Source organism: Chrysemys picta, chromosome 2 (genome assembly GCF_011386835.1).
Source record: "Chrysemys picta bellii isolate R12L10 chromosome 2, ASM1138683v2, whole genome shotgun sequence".
NCBI classification, from domain to species: domain Eukaryota; kingdom Metazoa; phylum Chordata; order Testudines; family Emydidae; genus Chrysemys; species Chrysemys picta.
The window spans coordinates 210854754-210877241 of NC_088792.1; the positions used below are offsets into that span (position 1 = coordinate 210854754).

At 40.9% G+C, this 22488-nt stretch overlaps 1 protein-coding gene across 1 annotated transcript; it reads left to right on the plus strand.

Moving 5' to 3' along the window:
• Positions 1 to 1148: 1148 nt before the first annotated feature.
• Positions 1149 to 21347, plus strand: RIOK3 (RIO kinase 3). The gene is made up of 13 exons (XM_005282773.5): positions 1149 to 1408; positions 5695 to 5816; positions 6598 to 6743; positions 6882 to 6989; positions 7614 to 7723; positions 8528 to 8671; positions 9731 to 9858; positions 13416 to 13604; positions 14167 to 14326; positions 17197 to 17277; positions 17371 to 17460; positions 17876 to 17983; positions 19902 to 21347. Exons 1-13 carry the CDS (start codon positions 1346 to 1348, stop codon positions 20001 to 20003), a joined length of 1551 nt encoding a protein of 516 aa, XP_005282830.2. The 5' UTR covers positions 1149 to 1345; the 3' UTR covers positions 20004 to 21347.
• The last annotated feature ends 1141 nt before the right edge of the window (positions 21348 to 22488 follow it).

The following is a 22488-nucleotide window of genomic DNA, read 5'->3' on the forward strand; positions in this document are numbered from 1 at the left end:
GTTTGATTTATGGGGTCAGTGAGAAGTGAATTATTTTCTTTTCTTGGTCTTATCTCTTTTTCTTCTCTGGGTCATTTCCATTTCCTTTAGTTAGAAAGCTGATATTCCTATTTTTCTTATTAGCAAAGCTCTCCTCTTGTGTTTATAAGCATATTGTTATCTGTTTTCCCAAATTATTTTTATCTCTTCATTTCTTTGGATTAGGGTCCCTGATCTGTGATATTTAGTTCAGATAATCACACTTTTTGCTTATTCTCTCATTGTTAGAGTCATTTTGTGGGTGTTGCTAAGCTAATTTGCTGAATAACCTTTCTTAAATTCTATTAATTCCAAATCCTTTCTAGCCCTCGCAGTTGTGAAGAAAGCCTAAAAACATGAGCTGAGTGCACCCGAAAGGCTCAGGAACTGGAAGACAAAAAGAACCCAAAAGTATTCTTTTAAAAAAAAAATCTCATGAGGCCTGACTCAAGATTTTTTAATTCTGAGAGTTTGTTTCGGTCTTCCACTTGGTGATGACAGTAGCTCTTGTAGACTTTTTGGCACATAGGGACAAGGCAGGGGACGAAGAGAAGATAAACAGTTATCTTCTCTCCAACCCCTGCCTTGTCCCTATAGACAAGAACACATAGCAGGGAAGAGCGTGTCTGAGTGGGCTTAGGATGTTTGGTTGCCATGAATAACATCTGAGGCACCTTTGACTCCTTTTCAACCTGTTGAATAGCTGTACTAGTGTTTGCTGTAATGGGTGCGTAACTAAGGGCGTTGTGCTGTGTCCTTCTCTTAAAAAACAACAAGGAGTCCCGTGGCACCTTAAAGACTAACAGATTTATTTGGGCATAAACTTTCCTGGGTAAAAACCCCACTTCTTCTGCGGGCAGAGTTTCTGTTTTCAGGTTCTGGGAAAACACTTCAAATTCCCCATTACTCCTTTACTGCTCTCTACCCCTGCTGCCCCTGCCCTGTACTGAGGGGCTAGCGCCACAGCCCCAAGGCTTAGAGTTCCATAGCAGCTCACAGGGAGGGGTCATACGCCGGAGCAGAACAGTGGGAAGTGGAACGTCGGCGATGGAGAGGTCGATGACATCACCGTCAATAGGCGTGTCAGAACAACGGAAGTACTTTCCTCGACCAATGGGAAGTCTGAGCTGAAGGTCACGGGGAGAGGGAAGTGGGGAGAAGCCGGAAGTGCTGGTTTCATTGTGTGTCTAACGCTGCTGCCGGTGCCCGGACTTCAGCCCCGTTGCCGCCGCCTTCCCCGCGCGCCGTGTCTGTCTCCCGCCCGCCGCCGCCTTCCCCGCGCGCCGTGTCTGTCTCCTCCCCGCCGCCCCGCTCTCTGGATGCGCAGATGGATCCGATAGGAGTCGCCGCCGCTCCCGAGGCCGGCCCGGGCCCCGCCTGGCAGAGCAAGGTGAGGGGCGGTACTATGAGGGTCTCCCCCGGGTGGCGAAGGTCCGTTCCGAGTCCCCTTCCCCGCGGGAAGCCCTGCCCCAGGGGTTTCTGCTGCGTGGGAGGGGAGAGTCCGGTTCTGCAGGGACTGGAGGAGCCGCTGATGAGTCACTGCAGGCGGCGGCTCCGGGCTCCGCTTCCTCCTCAGAGAATCATAAACTATCAGGGTTGGAAGGGACTTCAGGAGGTCATCTAGTCTAACCCCCTGCTCAAAGCAGGACCAATTCCCAACAGCAGGACCAATTCCCGCTTTCTCACAGCTAGCGAGACCGGATTTGACCGACCGCCCCAAGCCCAGGGCTGACCCGAGCCCTGCGGGGAAGGACGGTGTTGGGGGGCCCACGGCCTCCCTCATCGCCTCCTTCTGGGGCTTGCGGATGGCAGCAGAGACTGGTCCGGGCCCCAGGCAGTTCCTAGCGCTCGTGTTTCCAGTGTCACTCCCTGAGCTGCGCCACAGCTGCTCTTCCTCTCTAGGGACAAGTGAGGTTTTAGGCTTATAGATTTTAGGGCCAGATGGGACTATCATGATCATTTAGTCTGGCCTCCTGCACGTTGCAGGCCACAGAACCTAACCCACTCCTGTAATAGACCCATAATCTCTGGCTGAGTCACTGAAGTCCTCAAATCTTCATTTAAAGACTTCAAGTTATAGAGAATCAACCATATACTCTAGTTCAGACCAGTGAGTGATCTGTGCCCCACTTTACAGAGGAAGGTAAAAAAATCTCCAGGGTTTCTGTCAATCTGACCTGGGAAAATTCCTTCCTGATCCCAAATATGGTGAGCTGTTAGACCCTGAGTATGTAAGCAGGACCCTCCAGACAGATGTGGGAAAGAATTTTATGTAGTACTTGAAGCCCTCCCCTTCTGTAGCCATTGGAGATATTTGTTGATAGCAGTCATGGGTAGGCTACATACCATTGTGGGCAATGTCATCATACTATCTCTTCCATAAATTTATCAAGTTTAGTCTTGAAACAGGTGAGGGTTTTTTTTTTTTGCCCCCACTTAGATAACTGTTCCAGAACTTCATTCTTCTGATAGTTAGAAATTTTCATCTGACTTCTAGCGTAAATTTATTGATGGCTAGTTTGTCTTTGTTCTTATGCCAACATTGGTCCTTTACTTAAATAACTCATCTCCCCCACTTGTGTTTACTCTTCTAATGTATTTATAGAGAGAAATCATATCTCCCCTGAGCTTTTGTTATGTTAGGCTAAATAAGCCAAACTTCTTAAGACTCCTCTCGTAAGGTAGGTTCTTCATTTCTCTGATCATTTTAGTAGCCCTTCTCTCCACCTGTCCCCTTTTAAATTAATCTTTCTTAAATGTGGGAGACCAGAACTGTACATAATATTCCAGATGAGGTCTCACCATTGCCTTGTATAATGGTGGTAACACTTCCCTATTGCCTGGCAATACCTCATCTGATGCATGTTAGGATTGCACTATCCTTTTTCATTGCCACGTCACATTGATCACATCATACTGTGATTGATCAGTACACCCAGATCTTTCTGCTCCTTTGTTGCTTCCAACTGATACGTCCACAGCTTATGTCAAAAATTCTTGTTGTTAGTCCTTAAGTGCATGACTGCACTATTAAATTTCATCTGATTTCTGTTTCTCCAGTTGTCAAGGTCATCCAGATTTCTTGTATGATATTGTTCTGATACAATGTTAAGGCAGATGCCCTAAAACCTCCCCTTTCTCTCTCCCTGCCCTTAACTAGGAAGGAAACACCACAACAAAGTTAAATAGGCTGTTGCTAGGCTTGCCTTCAATCTGTGCTGGGAGAAGCAGGGAGGGTATTACAGGTTGCATTTGTGAGGTTTGTATCTGGGATGCTCAGATCTGCACTACCCGGAACAAAGACCATCCTGACAGGTAGCAAAAGACACCATGGTCCTGAGGAAAGGTCTGAGAACCAAGAGCTTCTGTGTCCTAACTGTTGCAAGGCTTTGGGCAAGTCATTTTTCACTTCTCTTCTGACATCTAATGCAGTAGGGTTCAAATTGGATTCATGTTTGCATGGTGCTTTGAATGTGCTAAGTGCCATGTAAGTACTAAGCATGACCACATCTACCAATAGATCCATTTGGTATTTGAGTTAAAATTTGGCATGCCAGTGGTAGAGCCCATTTTAGATGCTCCATTACTGTGTATCTGCTCTGATGGGATTATTAAACTGTTCCCTCATAGAAGTGATTAAATATAGCCTTAGGGTCCACTCTCAGGTGCCAGGAGAGAGGCGGAACTTGTCTCAAACCTGCTGGTGTAGCCTAAAGTGGGACATCTAACTGCTACAGTCATGTAGAAATCATTTTTTGTCTGTGGCTTGAAACCTTTTCCAGAATGTAATTTGGGTATAGTGTGACCTAACCAGCCTTGACCTATTGTATTAAACTCTGAAAGATAGTGATCTACTCTGGCCTTTAATAACTTTGTCCTCACTGTAATGACATATGCTTGTAGACTAAAAAAGACTTAACTATGCCTGCAGAAGGACATGGCAAGACGTATTCAGCTCTAACTCAGCAGACTTTGTGCATGGCAATGAGAAATGCACATAGATGAAATAAACAAACATCTTTTAACATTTTCAGTTCTCAAATACTTTACTCTTAATTTCTTCAGGCAATTTAGAGTATACTCAAATCTTTTCAGCAAAAAAAGGGCTCAGAGTTGGTTGCCAAAACTGATGAGCAGGCTGCAGTGGAATAGACAAAGGTCTGAAGTCAGCAGTGAACTGAAATTGATAAGTTTCTGTTCAGCCTACTGCTTGCTGGCTAAAGTTCCTGTTGGACCCCTGACAGGAGGGTCAGTGCACTCAGACCTTGATTCTGGGCAAAACTCTAGCCCTGTTTAAGTCGGTAACAAAACTCACATTGGATCCAGAATTTAGACCTATTAAATCTTTTTTGGGTACATCTCAGAGATTTTGAAGGAATGTGTTGTCTGTTATAGTTTCCAGAGTCTGGAAAGGAAACCTTTAGTTGTACTTGTGATTATTTGGTGATCCCCACTATCCCACATGGGATTTTATCCTGGCTGCCTAAAAGCTGCTAATATATCTTTCCTCTCTATTCTCTTACCATTTGGCAAACAGATCTTTCCTTCTCCTTGATGCTTCAAAGGGCACTGAAACAAACAAGTCTGCTCTCTAGTTTTCATTTTGTTTCAGTCTAAAAAATACGTTGCTGAGAAATGTATAACACATTCTACTGGATTTTTAAAAAAATAGATATTAACTTCAATGTGTTTTTCCTTAGAGTAAGTTACTGTTTAAGATGAATTTTGCTTTGTTTATACAGTGCTTGGCACGATGTGGACCTGACTTGATCAAGATCTGTAGGTGTTGTGCTATGGCAATACTATCTCTAATAAAACCTCTAGAGTGAGTTGGTGGCCAGCTTAAAAATTGTTCTCCCCGTTGGCGATGAAACACAATTCTTGAAAATAACAGGTTTCTTTACTGGGACACACTATCTTGGATGTAAAAGTGCCTGAAACTTAGGGCCAGATATTCTGAAATTGCATCCACATTCAGTTGGACTGTATTCAGGTGCAAAGTTTATCCTGCATGATTGTATTTGCAGGATTTGGTGCTTGAAGTCTACAAAGGATTTAAACTTGTGAGCTAATTTCTCCCTTCTTAGAGTAGCCCAGCCCCATGGACTTCATTACCAATCAATATGTAACTTTTAATTGTTACCGTTTACTATGACCTTTCAAGCAGTTTTAACTTGGAGACTTGGCTGAACGAATGCATTTTGCACATTTATAACTTAATATTCAAAGATATTTAACTTTTGTCATTCAAATGTTTGAACAGATAATTTTTCCAAATTGGGGGAGGGGAATTCTGAACTGAGAGAGAATATGGTAAACTTCAGCCCCAAACTGTTGTTCACATAACTTTCTCAAAAGGGAGGTTTTACAGAAATTCCCAGTTCTGACTGTCTGCTATTACCAGGTGGCTCTTACAACATACTGTGTTGTGAATATATTCTTTAACAATCCAAACCCTCTGAAGTATTGGCACTGCCCTCTTCCCTATTTACCTTATGGTAGTCACTTAAAGGAGTACTGTTGTACTTTAGTCTAACAGTATTTGTGAGTCTGTGAAGGAAAGAGAAATCAAGACTACATCAGTTTGTGCTGAACCTATTGGTAGTTTAACTGTACTAACAAACAAAGTAGCCTGTATATCTAGTTGCTGTATTTCAACAGAATGTTTCTTTGCAGTGTCCATGGGGAACCCCTAAAAATGAAGCAATATCATGCTCTCTTGCTGATGTGATGAGTGAACAGTTGGCAAAAGAGCTGCAACTGGAAGAAGAAAAAGTTGCTTTTCCTGAGGTGGTTATGTAAGTTAATCGCCTTTGAACTTAAATCCTGGGTTAGTAAACTTGATGATTGCCGAGTCATCGTAGGTCTTCCTACATGGTATCTTAAGTAAAGGTGTGTAGTTACAGTACCATAGTAAGTATTTTCCTCTCTGTCACCCTTTCCTTGGTCCATTTATGGTAGCGCCTCTAGAAATGTATTGTTTAAAAACACCTATTCCAGTGGTTCTCCAGTATATGAATCATGTGGATCTCTTCATGAGATCCCCTCATAATCTTGTTCTCTCCCCAGTTCATACTACTTTTGTGGAGAGGGCTCTTTAGACCAGTGGTTCTCAACCAGAAGTACGCAGCACACTAGCAAAGTCAGTACAAACTAAAATTTCATATAGACAAAATGAGAGGATAAGCAAACTTTCAGAAATAGTGTGCTGTGATGCTTTTGTATTTTTATGTCTGATTTTGTAAGCAAGCACTTCTAAGTGAAGTGAAACTTGGGGTATGCAAGACAAATCGGACTCCTAAAAGGGATGCATTATCCCCTGTTATTTTTAGTAAAAGTCACAGATAGGTCACGGGCTTATGTGAATTTTTGTTTCTTGCCCACAACCTATCTGTGACTTTTCCTTAAAATAACCATGACAAAATCTTAACCTTAACCATAGTTAATTATTGAGAAGTTTTGCATTTAAATGCAGTTTCTCCAAGATTCTGTATTCAGTCTGGAATAAGTTAAGGGGATACAAGACTGTGTGTTTACTATGTTAACAGAACTTTTATTCCCTTTTTTTATTGTGCTTAGTGTTGCCGAAGGGCCATTTATTACAGGAGAAAACACTGACACTTCCAGTGACCTAATGCTAGCCCAGATGCTGCAAATGGAGTTTGACAGGGAGTATGATGCACAGCTTAGACGTGAGGAAAAAAAGTTCAATGGAGATAGCAAAGGTACTACCTTCAGACATGACAGTCTTGTTAGACAAACAAGTACATTTATTTTATGACACCTGTTTGAATTGACTGAGCTGCGAGGTAGTGGTGAATGCATGTTAATTACAAACTTTCTAATTTGTTTTGTTTCCCAAGTCTCCATATCCTTTGAAAATTACCGAAAGGTGCATCCCTATGAGGATAGTGACAGCTCAGAAGATGAGGTTGACTGGCAGGATACCCGTCATGATCCCTATAGAGCAGGTATTGGTTGAATTTACTGTGTGTACAAAATGTACTATATAAGCCAAGATTCTCAAAAATGAGAGCCTGAAATTAGAAATGAGAGATACTGGGTACTTGGCACTTCTGAAAATCATGCTGTTTGTTTTCTATTTGTTTATTCTTTATTATTTAATTTAGGAGCCTAACTTTAGGCTCCTATTTTTAATATATTGGTCTCTGATTACATGTGCCCTTTGTAAAGTTTTTATTTATTACAAATGAGGTTGCCTGTGGTTGTGTATGTGTGTGTGTGTTATCAAGGCAGTGCCTTGTAATGAAGATTTCAATGCCCAATATGCAGCAAAGAACACATTGGTTAGTCTTAATAGCTGGGTATTTGAGGTTACCTGTTTGGAGGACCTATGTGTCTCTGTCATCTATTCCTTCCTAGAGTATGTGCCAGACTGTGTAACATAGGATGTATTATTTTAGAAGTCCACGAAGTGTGCAGGATGCTTCACAGAAGGGACTCTTGTTTGCTTTTTACATTTTTAATTAATTAAATTTATTTGCTTATTGTGGGCATCATGGAATAGCTACAAATATATTACACCTATACTTGTGTATACATAAACTTTGACTTGTATTGTTCACTATCTGTAGATAAACCCACCACTACTCCAAAAAAGGGCTTTATAGGAAAAGGAAAAGAAATTACCACCAAACATGATGAGGTTGTATGTGGAAGAAAGAATACTGCTCGAATGGAAAACGTAAGGTCCACCGTGTGTGTGCAAGCATATGTATAAATGCCTTAATTCAATCAATATTTGGAGGATTTTAGAGAAATGTATGTTTGTGTGCTGCAGTATGTTATTCTAACTGTCCTTTAAATGAAGATTGTGAAACATTTGGATTAATTTTTTGATAGAGGTAAGTATTGGTGGAAAACTGAACTTTATTTCTAAACTGTTGTTCAAGTAATACTGTATGTAAGTGATACAAAAATGTTTATGTACAGAAATTACTTTAGCACAAATATACCAGCAAGTTCAGTAATGGGGAAAATCATCAAGCTTACACTGGTAAACATGCCAGTCATGTAATCCAAATGATTTAAAAAACAGAACAAAAAAACCTTACCTGAGTCAGGGAAACTGAGTCTTAATCACTTAGATTATAAGACAGTGTTCTACACTGTCTATTCACAGCAGTAAATATTTGCAATTTGCATTAACATAGCTGTATCAGAAAATATTGGAAAGAAGGAAATGCACGCCAGTATAATCTTTATAGGGTAAATGATGTGTAATCTACTTAAAGAGTGGGTGAGAGCAATTGCTTAGCTCTTGATTTAAAATTATATTGGAACATTTCGTTAGCACTCTGTAAAACTTGCTTGGTTGAATGTTGACACAGAAGCCATTAACTGAAGCAGCCACTCTTCCAGTTCTGAAGCTAAGCATTATAAAAAATAGTTCTTGAATATTGGAATCAAAATCTTGTTCGTTTGCTGTATCTTTGTCTGTCTCAAGTAGAGTCTTTTTTTAAAATACTTTGTGTGTGTGTGTTTGTAGTTTGGACCTGATTTCCAGGTTGGAGATGGAATTGGAATGGATTTAAAACTATCCAATCAAGTCTTTAATGCCTTAAAGCAACATGCATACTCTGAGGAACGTCGAAGTGCCAGGCTCCATGAGAAGAAGGAGCATTCTACTGCTGTATGTCTTGGTGCTAAGCCATTTTAAATCCCAAACCTTCCATACCAACTTGCATATCATTTTGATACATTTTAGAAAGAGTAATCCATTTTGACTAAACCAAATGAGCAATGTTTGACTAGGAGATTACTGAATAAGTTTGTATTGTATTAACTCCTATAGTGGGAAACTTTGCCTTCATTTAAGCCACGTGTATTGTGCTCAGATAATGTGATCACAGCTGCCATATAAATGCATGCAATATTTTGATAGGCTTCCCAAAATAAGAGTAATCAAGTTATTACCAATTTGCTTGGGTTTTCTGTATCTTTAATACCTTGGAGCTGATCATCTGCTTCACAACTATTTCTGGAATTTACTCTAGAACTTAGTTATAGAAATCCTGAGAAAAGAGGGGATTAATCCTAGATACCTGGAGTATACTACTTTAAATTATCTTCGTAACTAGAGCTTCAGGAAGATAGGTTGCTATTTGAACTCCCTCAACTTGTCATCTAGAAAACCAATTGGTATTCCTGATTGGTTGAAACAGTTGATTTTGGGGGGGGGGGGGGGGGGAGGCGAATTCTAGTGCAATGGTCTTGATTTTTGCCACTGAGTTATGGGGATTTAGAGAGAGGTTAAAAGTGCTGTCCATCTCAGTGTTGTTAGTCAGTAAAATGGGTATAATACCTAAACACCTATGAGGTATTTAGGCTTCATGTTTGTAAAGCTCTTTGAGACTCAAATATGTAATGTGCAATATGAAGTGCTGATAATGCTCTTCTCTGTGCATAACAGAAAAGATGTGGTCCTTGTCCCAAGGAGCTTACAATCTATAAAAAACAGTATTAAGTAAAATAAGTCTTGGGATAAAAGAGTTGTTCTGCTAAAGTGTAGAAACAAGAACAACCTACTTATGCTTTTTCTCCTAGATTGTTCATGAGAACACATTTTGCCAGTTGATTCAAATCAGATGGAAAGGGTATTATCCTCTAAATAATCAGAACCACCACTAGGTTTAAATGAATTTAGATAAATCATTCACATGTTTACTTTGTTTCTCCCTTTCTCCTGTAGGAGAAAGCAGTGGATCCTAAAACACGTTTACTTTTGTACAAGATGGTCAATGCTGGGATACTGGAGACCATCACTGGCTGCATTAGCACAGGAAAAGAATCTGTTGTTTTTCATGCTTATGGAGGAAAGTAAGTGTGTGATTGTCATGCTTTGGAGTGCAATCCAGACCAGCAAGGGGTTGTCACTACTTGCTCTGCAACCCTAGGGTGCCTTACAGTGCTTTGCTGCTGTAGCTCCCAGGCTGGGAGCTCTCTCAGTGAGCATACAAGCATGCAGGTCACACCATGAGTGTGTGTCGGTGCGCTAGACAGCCCTGGTTCAGCATCTTCTCTGCAGCCCCACTCTGGCTTTCACCAGCCTTGGTTACAACCAGCAAGGTGACCCCAACATGCTCCCAGTACTGAATTTTCCCAAAATTGTGTGCACTGCAATGCCCAGCTCTCCCCTGGCAAGTTGAGAGATAAGGTTCATTTGTTCCCTTAAAGCAGCGGTTCTCAGACTTTTGTATTGGTGACCCCTTTCATAAAGCAAGCCTCTGAGTGTGACCTCCTCTTATCAATTTAAAACATTTTTAATATATTGAACAGTATTGTAAATGCTGGAGGCAAAGTGGGGTTTGGGTGGATGCTGACAGCTCGCAATCCCCACGTAATAACCTTGGGTCACGACCCCCTGCTTTAAAGAGACAAAAGCACATTGCAGCTTATTAACTGGGATGAATACACCCTTCCCTCAAGCACAGCCCTGAGTTGGTTTATAGTAAAAATAAAACAAATTTATTAACAATAGGATGTAGGCTGAATGATGCCAAGTAAAAGAAATAAAAATAGAGGTAGTTATAAGCAAATAAAAGTGGGTAAAAATGCATCTACAAGTCTAAAATTTAGTCTAGCAAGGTACAGGCTTTGTTCAAGATGGTTTCTATCACCAGTCTTCCTTCTTCCCAGCCCTGTCTGACTTTCCCTCAATCAGGACCTTCCACAGAAGTACAAGATGCTGGTTTTGCCTAAGCAGGTCTCTCTCTCCTATATATTCAGTTTTTCCAAGGATTTCAATCTCTGCCCCCTTGGTTGAAGGACCCATCCTTCTCAGCTTCCAACAGCTCTATTTCCTTGTCTATCTAGTGATGGATGTGAAAGATGGCTTCTGTCTTTGCTTATATCTCTCAAAGTTCAATGATCTAGTTTCAAGCAGCAGAATGACCTCATGCTGTTCTTCCCTTCCCATCACCCTGCTGATTTCTATGTAAATACGTCTTCCATTGTATTTATTCACACCTGGCTTAATTTAATTGGAGACAGGTAGATAGCTGCCTTCCCTCCTGTCTGGGTAAAACCTGTTTCTCTCTTTGTTTGGACAAAGACTTTAAAGCATGATATCAATGTGTCCTTATATAGTGTTAATACATAGAGCCCTCTTTCCTAGACAGGGCATCTGTCCCTATATTTTCTTTCCCCTTTATATATAAGAAACCTGTTTTTTGTCACTTTTGTCTGTTTAGTCTTCAGGATATATCAGAGAATATCCATAATTTCACCTACAAAGTTGTTACACGCATTTCACAGTGACATTAATGACCTTTGTGGTGTTAGATTTCAAACAGTATAATCACATCACCTTTTAAATAAATATCATGACAGCAGTATGTGAGGTGTAGTGAATGTCAGGTGTGATGAGTTGCTGACACAGAGTGGTTATCAGTTACTAACACTGGCCTTAATGGTGAGACGATACGAAAATAGGAAGAAGCAGCAAAACACTTGAGCAGTCTGGGTTTTCATATTCTGAGATTTTTATGTGTATTTACAATATCATTGTCCCTGTTGAAGTAAGGGATGTAAATAGCAGTTAAAAAAGTTAACCAGTTAAATGATTATCAGTTAACGGTTAACTGAGGTAGCTCTCAGGGGCCTCGTTGGGGTTAACTGGTAAGCCTAATGCTTACCGGTTACCTGTTTAACCTTTTACATCCCTAGTTGAAGTTTATATATAAAATTGTAAAAAGCCAAAAAGTACATTTAAAAAAAATCCCTGCTATTTTCCTTCTCCAAAAATAGCCTAGAAAATTAACGTAAAACTTAAGTATAAACCTTCATAGGCTTGGACATGTGTCCTTGTTCTGGGCCCCCCTTCAGTGTTAGGCCTCATGCCCTTACCTGTCCTTTTTTTTTCTTGCCATTATCCCACTCAGGCTGGGATCTGGGTGCAATACTTGGTCTGTGTCAACCACTTATTTAACCCAACAGGTCCAGCTAGACATCTGCATTTCTTCCCTTTGGGAGCAAGTGGAAGAGTGACCAAACAGTCTTCTTAAAACAATTGTTTTTATTTAGCAATAGAAACAAGGCGTTAGAGAATTTTAAAACTGACATCAACAATCAGGTCTCTTACATAAAGGGCTACCATTCCTGATGGTGACCTAGGCAGTCATAGCTTCTTAAAGGTGCCTGAAGTGTACTTTAACCCTGCCAGAGTTCTGTGTTCTCCTGCATCTGGGGTTTGGCCTTTCCTTGTCAAACCAGTTTCATAGGCTGACTGGAGACAGAACCAGGAAAGCCAATCGTTCTGGCATTGTCCCTTAACTCTTAAATGTTTGCTGAGAAGTAGGTATCTTGAGCCATCCTTCTCCTACCTCCCTGTGTTTGAGAATAAACCAATATATTTATATAACAAACATATTCATATAGTAAACATGATACCAATAACCAGGCCTACAGTATTCATAAATTATTATAGGACAGCTCCATAATTGTCATAAAAGTAGAGTTAAAATTTTAACCTGGGTTTCAACTCTATCCACTGTACAGACAAACATCAACAGAGGGAAGAAAGTAAACTATAAAAAAGGGGCTAGTGGTGATTGGACATACAATGATTTCCACATTTCACCTTTTACAGAGGTTTCATTTAACCAAGTAATATTTAAACTGTATCAGTTCCATTTCATTCTAGAAATGTATAATAAGCCTACTTGATAAACTTTTGGTCTTCATAACTGAAGTCCTTCGCAAGCTATTAATACTATAATTCAGTGGTCCCCAACGTGGTGCCCGCGGGCGCCATAGCGCTCGCTGGGGCATTTATTTGCGCTCACCTAGTGCCAAGCAGGGGAGAGAAGCCATGGCCCCATGCCTGCCGGGGACAGAGAACTCCGGGACTGCAGGCTGCAAGTACCGGTGTTCTCTGTTCCCGGCAGGTGTGGGGCCTGCCTAGTGCCCAGCAGGGGAGAGAAGCCGTGGCCCCAAGCCTGCTGGGGACAGAGTACTCCAGGGCTGCGGGCGCTGGTGTTCTCTGTCCTCGCGGCTTCTCTCCGGCTTCTCTCTCCTCTCTGGATTCATATATTATGGATTATTAAATATGTTTTTTGTATTTAATGTACAAATACAAAATAAGCCTTGAAAAATTGTTGGCGCCCGCCACACTCTTCTGAAAACATGAATGTGCTACTGGCCACAAAAAGGTTGGGGACCACTGCTATAATTGATTTAAGAACCAAGTTTAGCCAGGGAACTCTGCAGTCTTTTCATGGACTTAACTTCAACATTATATGCAGTGTTTTGTTTCTGCATGATCTTAAAACACCTTTTTTTTTAGAAACAAACTCGATTGTGCAGAGACCTAGATGTAGATTAAACATTTAATTTTTGTTCTTGTTTGTTTTTTTGTTTTTTTTTTTTATCATAAGAACGGATGAGGATGATAAGGCTGTACCTCCAGAATGTGCCTTAAAAGTATTTAAAACTACCCTTAATGAATTCAAGAATCGTGACAAATATATTAAGGATGACTTCAGGTTTAAAGATCGCTTCAGTAAACTGAATCCACGGAAGGTTATCCGTATGTGGGCGGAGAAAGAAATGCACAATCTAACAAGGTACAAAACCAGTATAATTGGTATTAGTGTCTGACTTTTTTTTCCCTATTTTTCAAGGAAGTTTTGCTATATCACTGTAAAGTCCTACTTTGTGGGGGCCTTAATGCATATGTTTACTCCAACTCTCACATCTTATTACATATAATTTTAATTCATACAGTTGAGATACTACAAATGTTCAGCTCCTTATTCCCTATATGCTTTCAAGTTCAGGATTGTGTAACTGAGCACATTTATTTTATTTTGTATATTGGGAAATCTTTCAAGTAAAAAAGTGTCTGGTCATTTTAAATTGTTGCCAGACCCCTATTGTAATCAAATCTTTGAAGCCACTAGCATTTACCTCTGAAAATTACAATCTAAAATGAAACCAAAAGGTTTGTAGCCTTCAAGGCATAATGTTTTTGGAATCCTTTGTATGGCTTCCAATGCTTTCATGTATATTTTAGGTGAATTACTACATTGATCCAGAATAAGCTTGCAAAAATGTTTTAGTACCAGAGAAGGGCTAGCATGAATTTTTGACTTACTCTTGCAATAATATCTATCTTCTGATCTACAGAATGCAGAAAGCAGGAATCCCTTGTCCACAAGTGGTTATGCTTAAGAAACACATCTTGGTCATGTCTTTCATTGGCCAGGATCAAGTTCCAGCTCCTAAACTGAAGGAAGTAAAACTCAATAGTGAAGACATGAAAAAGGCCTACTATCAAATTCTTCATGTAAGATGATGCTGATGTCTTTACCCAACGTTCTGGCAACAATTCCTGGGAGAGTAGTATAGATCAGTGCTTCTCAAAGTCGGGCCGCTGCTTGTTCAGGGAAAGCCCCTGGCGGGATCCAGGCCGGTTTGTTTACCGGCTGCGTCTGCAGGTCCGGCCGATCGCGGCTCCCACTGGCCGCGGTTCGCTGTCCCAGGCCAATGGGGGCTGCGGGAAGCGGCGCGGGCTGAGGGATGTGCTGGCCGCTCTTCCCGCGGCCCCCATTGGCCTGGGACAGCAAACCGCGGCCAGTGGGAGCCGCGATCGGCCGAACCTGCAGACGCAGCCGGTAAACAAACCGGCCCGGACCCCGCCAGGGGCTTTCCTTGCACAAGCAGCGGACCGGCTTTGAGAAGCACTGGTATAGGTGACAGTTGTATATATGTATTCTTCACAATATATTAAAACCTCTGGACCTCCATATTAGCAATGTTTTGCAATAGGTATATTTTGTGGCGTATGAATAAACTAGGATAAATCAGAAATGATGCATGAGAGGAAAAATAAGACTTGGAATTTTCTTGGATAGAAAACAAACTTAATGCTGAGTGGTGGCAAAATGGCGCTTGGTAGAAAACCGCTATTCCAGGTCAAAGGTCCCAGGTTTAGGAAGAATTACTCTTAGGGGAATTCTGCGCCACTGTGAATTCATGTCCTCTGCAGATTTCTTTGCTTCTGTGCAGAAAAAATGACTTTCTGACGGGAAAGCAAAGGGAAGCCACAGGAGCGGTCACGTGCCCCTCCCTAGCAGCGTGAGCACGTCATTTCACGTGCCCGGAGCAACTGGTGGAGAGGTAATCACAGGGGAGGGAGGCTAGGGACATTCTGGCTGGTGGCTCCTACCCTGTGCTGGGCTCAGCTGCTAGTCCTGACTAGGCTGGGAGCAAGGGAGGATGGGACATGTTCTTCCCCTGCAAGGAGCCAGTGCTGGGTCAGACCCATCCCCAGAAACCTCTCCTGGCTGCACAAAGATCTTCCCCCTTCCCCGCCCCACTTCCTGCCACAATTGCTCCTCAGTGCGGGGGTGGGGATCACTAAAGGGGACTGATCTTTTTCCCCCCACACACACATCTTCCTAACCCCTGTGCATTTGGCACTCCCACCCTGCTGAGCCTCACCCCCTGCATCCGGACCCTCCACTCTGCACCCAGACAATCCTGCCGAGTCACAACCACCTTCACCTGGACCCCCTGTGCAGAGTCTTGCATTGCCCCTGCACCCAGAACCTCCCAGCAAGCTCCCCCACACCTGGATTCCCCCCACACACACGCTAAGCCCCTCCACACTTGGATCTTGCCAGGTTGAGCCAGCTTGCCTGCCCACACCATGCTGGAACTTCCACATTTATTTATTGACAAATAAAATTTGATGAATTTTAAAATATTGTGTGCAGAACTTTTAATTTTTTTTTTGGTGCAGAATTCCCTTAGGAGTAAAGAATATTAGTGATCTAGTGAGTGTCTCTGTGAATTCTTCTGGTCCTATATAAATACTTGTATTATCATATTTCATCTCTCTAATGTACCTTTTCTAAGTAACATTTAAGTGGCTCCATTAACCAAACTCTCTTGTTGATTTGTTTGGGGGGTGAGATGGAAGTGTGAGGGTAACTAAGGTGGGATGAAAGTTATTCCGGTTTCAAAAAAACAGTGGAGGACTTTACTCTAAGGGTACGTCTATACCCAGCCGCTAGTTCGGCGGCTGGCAATCGAACTTCTGGGTTCGACTTATCGCGTCTTGTCTGGACGCGATAAGTCGAACCCGGAAGTGCTCGCCGTCTACTGCGGTACTCCAGCTAGACGAGAGGAGTACCACGGAGTCGACGGGGGAGCCTGCCTACCGCGTGTGGACCGAGGTAAGATCGAACTAAGGTACTTTGAACTTCAGCTACGTTATTCACGTAGCTGAAGTTGCGTACCTTAGTTCGATTTGGGGGGTTAGTGTAGACCAAGCCTTAAGCCCTTTAACTGTCTCAGCCAGTCTGATATATACCCATCAGTGTGAGTGCTAGAGAATAAAATTTATAGCCATTGACCTGCAATTGTAAATACTTAATTGCTTATTCTCCACTTCAGCTGGATAAAATAATATTTTGTCAGCTGTATGTACGTACTCTCAATCACTCTTATGACTTGTTTTTCTGTAGTCATAGTGAGAAAAGCTAGGTAGAAACTAAAGATTCCTTGCAGTTAAATTCTGAGACTTGTGGAGCTACACATATGTCGTTTAAACTGAACTTAGTCGGTGTTGGGCACTGTTCAATACATAAAGAAAGATGAGGTCATAGCTCAAAGGAACTCAGTTGACATTCTGCAGATATAATGCAGATGCAGAAACCTTGAATGAACAAAGTAAGACTGAATCTCAGAGGTGTCTTTCTCCTACTTAGTGTTGGAGTATTTGGACTCTCACTGTTGAAGTTCAACTTAATTCATTTTGTGTAATTCCTAATGTTATGATTCTGGGAAAAGTCATCAGTGAGTGCTTATCTGTTTGATAGAGGATGAGGTAAAAGAGTTGCCTATACATGCCTATCTGTCTACTGCAGTTGGACTGGTTGACAGAGTTCAGATAAGTTTACTAGTCTTAATGCTTTTCTTTAGCATAACTGTTTTCCTTGAAATTTCGAACATTTAGTTTCTATTTAACAGGAATAAAAGATGTGAAGTCACAATTCCTCACATTAACCAACTGCATGTACTCTTGAAATGTGACTGCTAGTTGGATGGAAAAAATGCTTTGCTTTACCCTGGATGTACAAATAGTGCTGATTAATTACCACTCAAACAAGTATTCTTTGCTTAATTGATAATTTGTCTGACCTCTCGCAGATGATGCAACAGTTATATAAAGAGTGCTCACTTGTTCATGCTGACCTGAGTGAGTACAACATGCTATGGCATGATGGAAAGGTGAGCATATTCTTAAAGTAGAAAAAAAGGTGTATTTAATGTTGAGTGTCTTTATGCACTATGTGAACCAGTACGTTTACCTGTTTACTTTAGGTCTGGTTAATTGATGTAAGTCAATCTGTGGAGCCAACTCACCCTCATGGACTTGAGTTTTTGTTCAGAGACTGCAGGAATGTTTCACAGGTAGGAGTTCTGCAGTTCGTGACCTCTGTTTTTTTTTTCTGCAGTTAAACTCTGATGTAAAAGGCTTTTTCTGGGGATGGGGAACAGACTTTTAAATATATGAAGTTGATAAAATCATCAAATTCAGTTTTGGAAATTATCACTTGTAAATGTTGAGTGATGTGTTTAGATACAGGAAGACCATATTGGAGTGAGATTCAGATTAGAGAGGAATAAAATGGTGCTCCTAGAATTGAAACCTGCTCTTGGATCACGTTGCTTGGTTGTCTTGGGGGGTGGGGAGGGCAGAGGGGAGTCAAATTTAAGTGCTACTTCCATATCTGATTAGTAATTGTAGTTTGTGAAATGCACTGTGTGTACAATTTTATAAACTCATGATTAAAGACACTGTAATACATTCTTTCATTTTTAACAGTTCTTCCAGAAGGGAGGTGTATCAGAAGCACTTAATGAACGGGAGCTCTTCAATGCTGTCTCAGGTTTAAATATTGCAGCTGACAATGAAGCTGATTTCCTAGCTGAGGTAAGATTCTCTCTGTGGGTGATATCTAATGTTAGTAAATTAAGGTCAACTAGCTAGCTAGTGGCCAGCCACAATCCTATTTCTTCAACATTCTTAGTTATATGACTAATCCTGTTAGGATAGCTGGTGAAACTAAAGTAAACATAAATCTCCAGCTTTTTAAATTCCGATTTTTCTAGGTTGAAATAGCAATAACAGAAGCTGATACAGACAAATTACACCAGTTGTAGGTTAATAGCTCTTTATGTTATCTTAATTAAAACAACCTCAGTTATATGTAAGTCACAATGTTTCTTAAACCACTGAATGAAAGGTTTTTTTAATAAAAATACTAGTGGGGTCACGCAAGGACAAAGAAGCTGTTAAAAAAATTATATAACTTTTACTGCTTATTTTCAATAATTTTAAATGCAAAAGATTAGAACCTAAAGATAAAGCTTATGTCAGGGGTTCCCAATATGGTGCCTGCAGGTGCCATGGCGCCCACGCCCGTGTATTGGTCGGCTTTCTTTCTTTTTTTTTTTTTTTTCCCCTCCGCTGGCAGCACTCGGCCTTTTTTGGTGCCCGCCAGACGAAAAAGGTTGGGGACCACTGGCTTATGTGCTAGGATTCTCAAAAATTTAGGATCCTAAAATTAGACTTCTAAAGTCACATTTAACTTCCTGATTTGTTTTTTTTTTTTTTTTAAATCTTGGCTGTAACTCATTTCTTTTAAATGTGTCCTGATGTCATATCAATTACATTCTGAAAAATATCAGATGAAAGGGGAGCTGTCTTGAGGAAGAGGGGATGTGTGTATATATAGAGAAATGTTTAATGTCTTCAAGCATTCTTGAGTTACTAGGTAAAAGGGCACTTAGTAGTAGTAAAGCATTGGAGAGTTGCCCCGATAGGCCCTAGCAGTGCAGACCCATGCTGGTCCCAGCCATAAAGCTATGTATTTCTGTATTAATGCAGAAACATGTAGGGGGTGAGAAATTTAGTTCTAGTCAGCTCCTGGACTGGCTGTGCTACCATTGTGCTCAGCCAAAGGAGAGAAATAAGACACAATGTAACATTCTAGGGAACTGCTACCAGTGTTGTTTGTTTTTCTCCACTCTCAAATGCTGGTAAGTGTCCATGTTTCATTGAGTTGTAAGATGGTTTTGGTGTTCTCCTACAAAATCCTTTGACTATTTTGTTTTATGATTTGCAATAATAGGGAGAGATGCATTAATGTGTGAATGTTGTTATGCAGTCTGATCTTTCAAAGACTAATTTGGATAGCCCCTCTGTAAGCTTCAAACCATAACTTCCAAGCCGTTAGGGACACCAGTGTGAAGCCCCACTATCTCCCTATTTACATTCCTTCTTTTCTCTTCATTTCTTTGTCTTCTCTTCTATAAGTATTAGAGAAAGTAGTGCCCCACACTAGCTCTTTACAGGCTGCAGACCAAAACAGAATAGGACTGTACTATTTTAATCATGTAAAGCACTTGAGTATGACTTTATTTACTGCTCTGCTAGTACCATTGACATGGGAGATGGTGTGGGCTGGGCTGTCCCATCATCATGAGGCTACTCTGGAACTTCCACACCGCTTTTGGGGAAATTCTGGACACAGTCTAGACTCTGGGGACCACCTCCTTCCCCCTCAAAAAACCCTGTCCCTGAACCTGAAAGCATTGTATGCACTTCTGTTCCATTAATTTGCTCAAGGTAGATCCTTCTTAAAATCTCCTAAACTTTGCATATCACACCCTTGATTAAAGCTGGTGTGGCTGAACCATTGAGAGTGTTAGATATTCAGGAAATGGATCATAATGTTTGAACTAGTTTACTCCTGTAAACTAACTGTTTTAACACAATATTTTGAAGCACTTGCTTACAGGCCCAGTTTTTATAAAAACTTCAGAGTGGATTTATTTCTATCTTACAGATTGAAGCTTTGGAAAAAATGAATGAAGATCATGTGCAGAAACATGGAAAGAAGTCACCATTTTCAAGTGATGGAGATCCACCAATAATATACAATGAATAGCACTGAATGCATAACTGCTTTAAAAGAAACAAGTTCACTGCTTCTAACCATGTTAGTGCAGTGGTAAATGTCACCTTCCAAAGACGAGGGAATCTGTGGTTGACTTGGAATACCAAAAAGGAAAACACAATGAGTGTACCCTGGTGCTTGTGTTTTTTATATTGGCCTGCAAGTCAGGCTCTTGGGATTTTAGAATGGCACTGTGAGAATAGAATGTCACCACATCTAATGTTCTGATGATTTAACCAACCTTTCAGTTACATTAGATTATTGTAGCTGAGTTAATCATATTTTGCATGATTTAGAGCTTAAATGTCTTAGGTTTTTTTTAAATTGACAATTCCAGATTAGTAGTGGTTACAGTGTAAATGGTAGGGAAGAGCAGTAGTCCCTATCATCCTTCCCTTTGCCACCCCTAAAACCTAACTGGTTTAAGATTCTGTATCTGTTTATACACAATGTAGGTGTAGCCCATTTTTCCACATTTAAAACAAACAAACAAAAAAGAAAATTAAATTACAGATAGCCATCACAAAAATCTGATTTCTTAATATAACCATCTTTCACATGTTTTAAAATCACTTTTTTTCCCCTTCACATAAATGGAATATGGCTTAAGATGCCTGTCTAAATATATTTGCATGCAATATGGTGGGGAGCAAGCCTGAACTGTCCAGAGGGATGAGTTGGCAACATGTCAGGGTCTCCTGCTAGCTGCGCTCAGTTTACATAAAGTGGAGCAGATAGCTGTAATCTTTATCTTTACTATAGAAATCTTTCAGATTACAGGTTGAATCAAAATGGATCCTTGGCGTTCAGTCTATATTGAAACTCTGGCTTGTACTTTGGACTCTTCTGATTCAACTAAAATTAAATTAGAAATCTTAACAGAACCGAAGCTGATTATCACAATGGAACTGCGGCAAGAAATAAAGATGAACATGTTTTGAGGTTTTTCTCCTACTGAAATAGAAATTAGAACTCAAGAAAGCGCTTATGCGTTTTTCATTGACATTTTGACTAAAAAGTATCTAATCTTTTGCTTCTTATATATTTTATATATAAAACTTTTTAATCCTGTCTAGACCTCACTAGAATTAGTCTGTCAGAAGATTTATTTCTGTGAAACAATGCATTTAGAAGATGAACTGATTGAATGGGGTGGTATGAATTAGAAAATCCTGAAGATGAAATCATTTTCTGTATACTTATTTTATTGCCCTTTGTAATGCTACTTGTTACCAGGCAGGATATATTGTTGCTGTGTGTGACATTCTCAAAGTGTGCTGTGAAAGTGCTCTTCCTGTTGGAAAATGAATGGTGAAGTAAAAACTTGAGATCTTGTGGCTGTATTCTTGTGTAGTATGTTGTTGAGACATTGCACTGACTTGAGTTAGTCCTAAAAGCCTTGTCAGCAACAGATCACTTGGAACTAGTGTTCCAGATGGGACTAAACTGTTTCAGCATCATTACACAAAGCATCATGAGCGGGTGGCTAATACCTCAACCACCAAGAAGCCTAGAGTAATCTCATCTCTTAAACTTGGATTTTTCCAGAGGTTTAGTGACTATTGCCAGCTGCCTCTTCTCTTTCATAAGAACCAGAGCATTGATTACTCCTGGGGCAATTCTGCACCAAAAAATTAATTCTGCACACAAATTCTGCATATTTTATCAAAAGATCACAATATAATCACACCAATTTCAATTACTTTGGTAATTTTATTTCAAAATAGCTGTCAGCAACTATGTCTATAATGATGCAGACACCAAAAAAGTTTCAGGAAATGTCTTTTGACAAATAGATTCCTTACTAAGTATATTAGTACAGAACTTTGCGTAATTCATTTACAATACAGAAAAAAGTTACCTTCTCGTAACTGTTCTTCGAGATGTGTTGTTCATGTCCATTCCAATCAGGTGTGTGTGTGCACGCACGTGCACAGCAACCGGAAGATTTTCCCATTGCAGCATCTGTCGGGTTGGTCTGGGTGCCCCCCAGGAGTCGCACCTTTATGGCACTCAATATAGAGCCCTGCCGGCCTGCCACCCCCTCAGTTCCTTCTTGCCAGCTACTCCAACAGAGGAGTAGGAGGGTGGGTATTGGAATGGACGTAAACAACGCATCTCAAACAGTTACGAGAAGGTGAGTAACCATTTTTCTTCGAGTGCTTGTTCATGTCCATTCCAATCAGGTGACTCTCAAGCCCAAGTTCAGGAGGTGGGGTCGGAGTCAGCCATTGATTGGAGCACTGCTCTTCCAAAGGCCACATTGTCTCTGGCCTGATGGTTGATTGCATAGTGCGTGGCGAAAGAGTGAATGGAGGACCATGTTGCCACTCTGCAGATTTACTGGGTGGGAACCTGCGCCAGGAACACTGTTGAAGAGGCCTGAACCCTGGTGGAGTGCACAGTGATTGAAGGAGCAGGCAACCCTGCCAGGTTGTAGCACTCCTGGATGCAGGACGTGATCCATGACGAAATC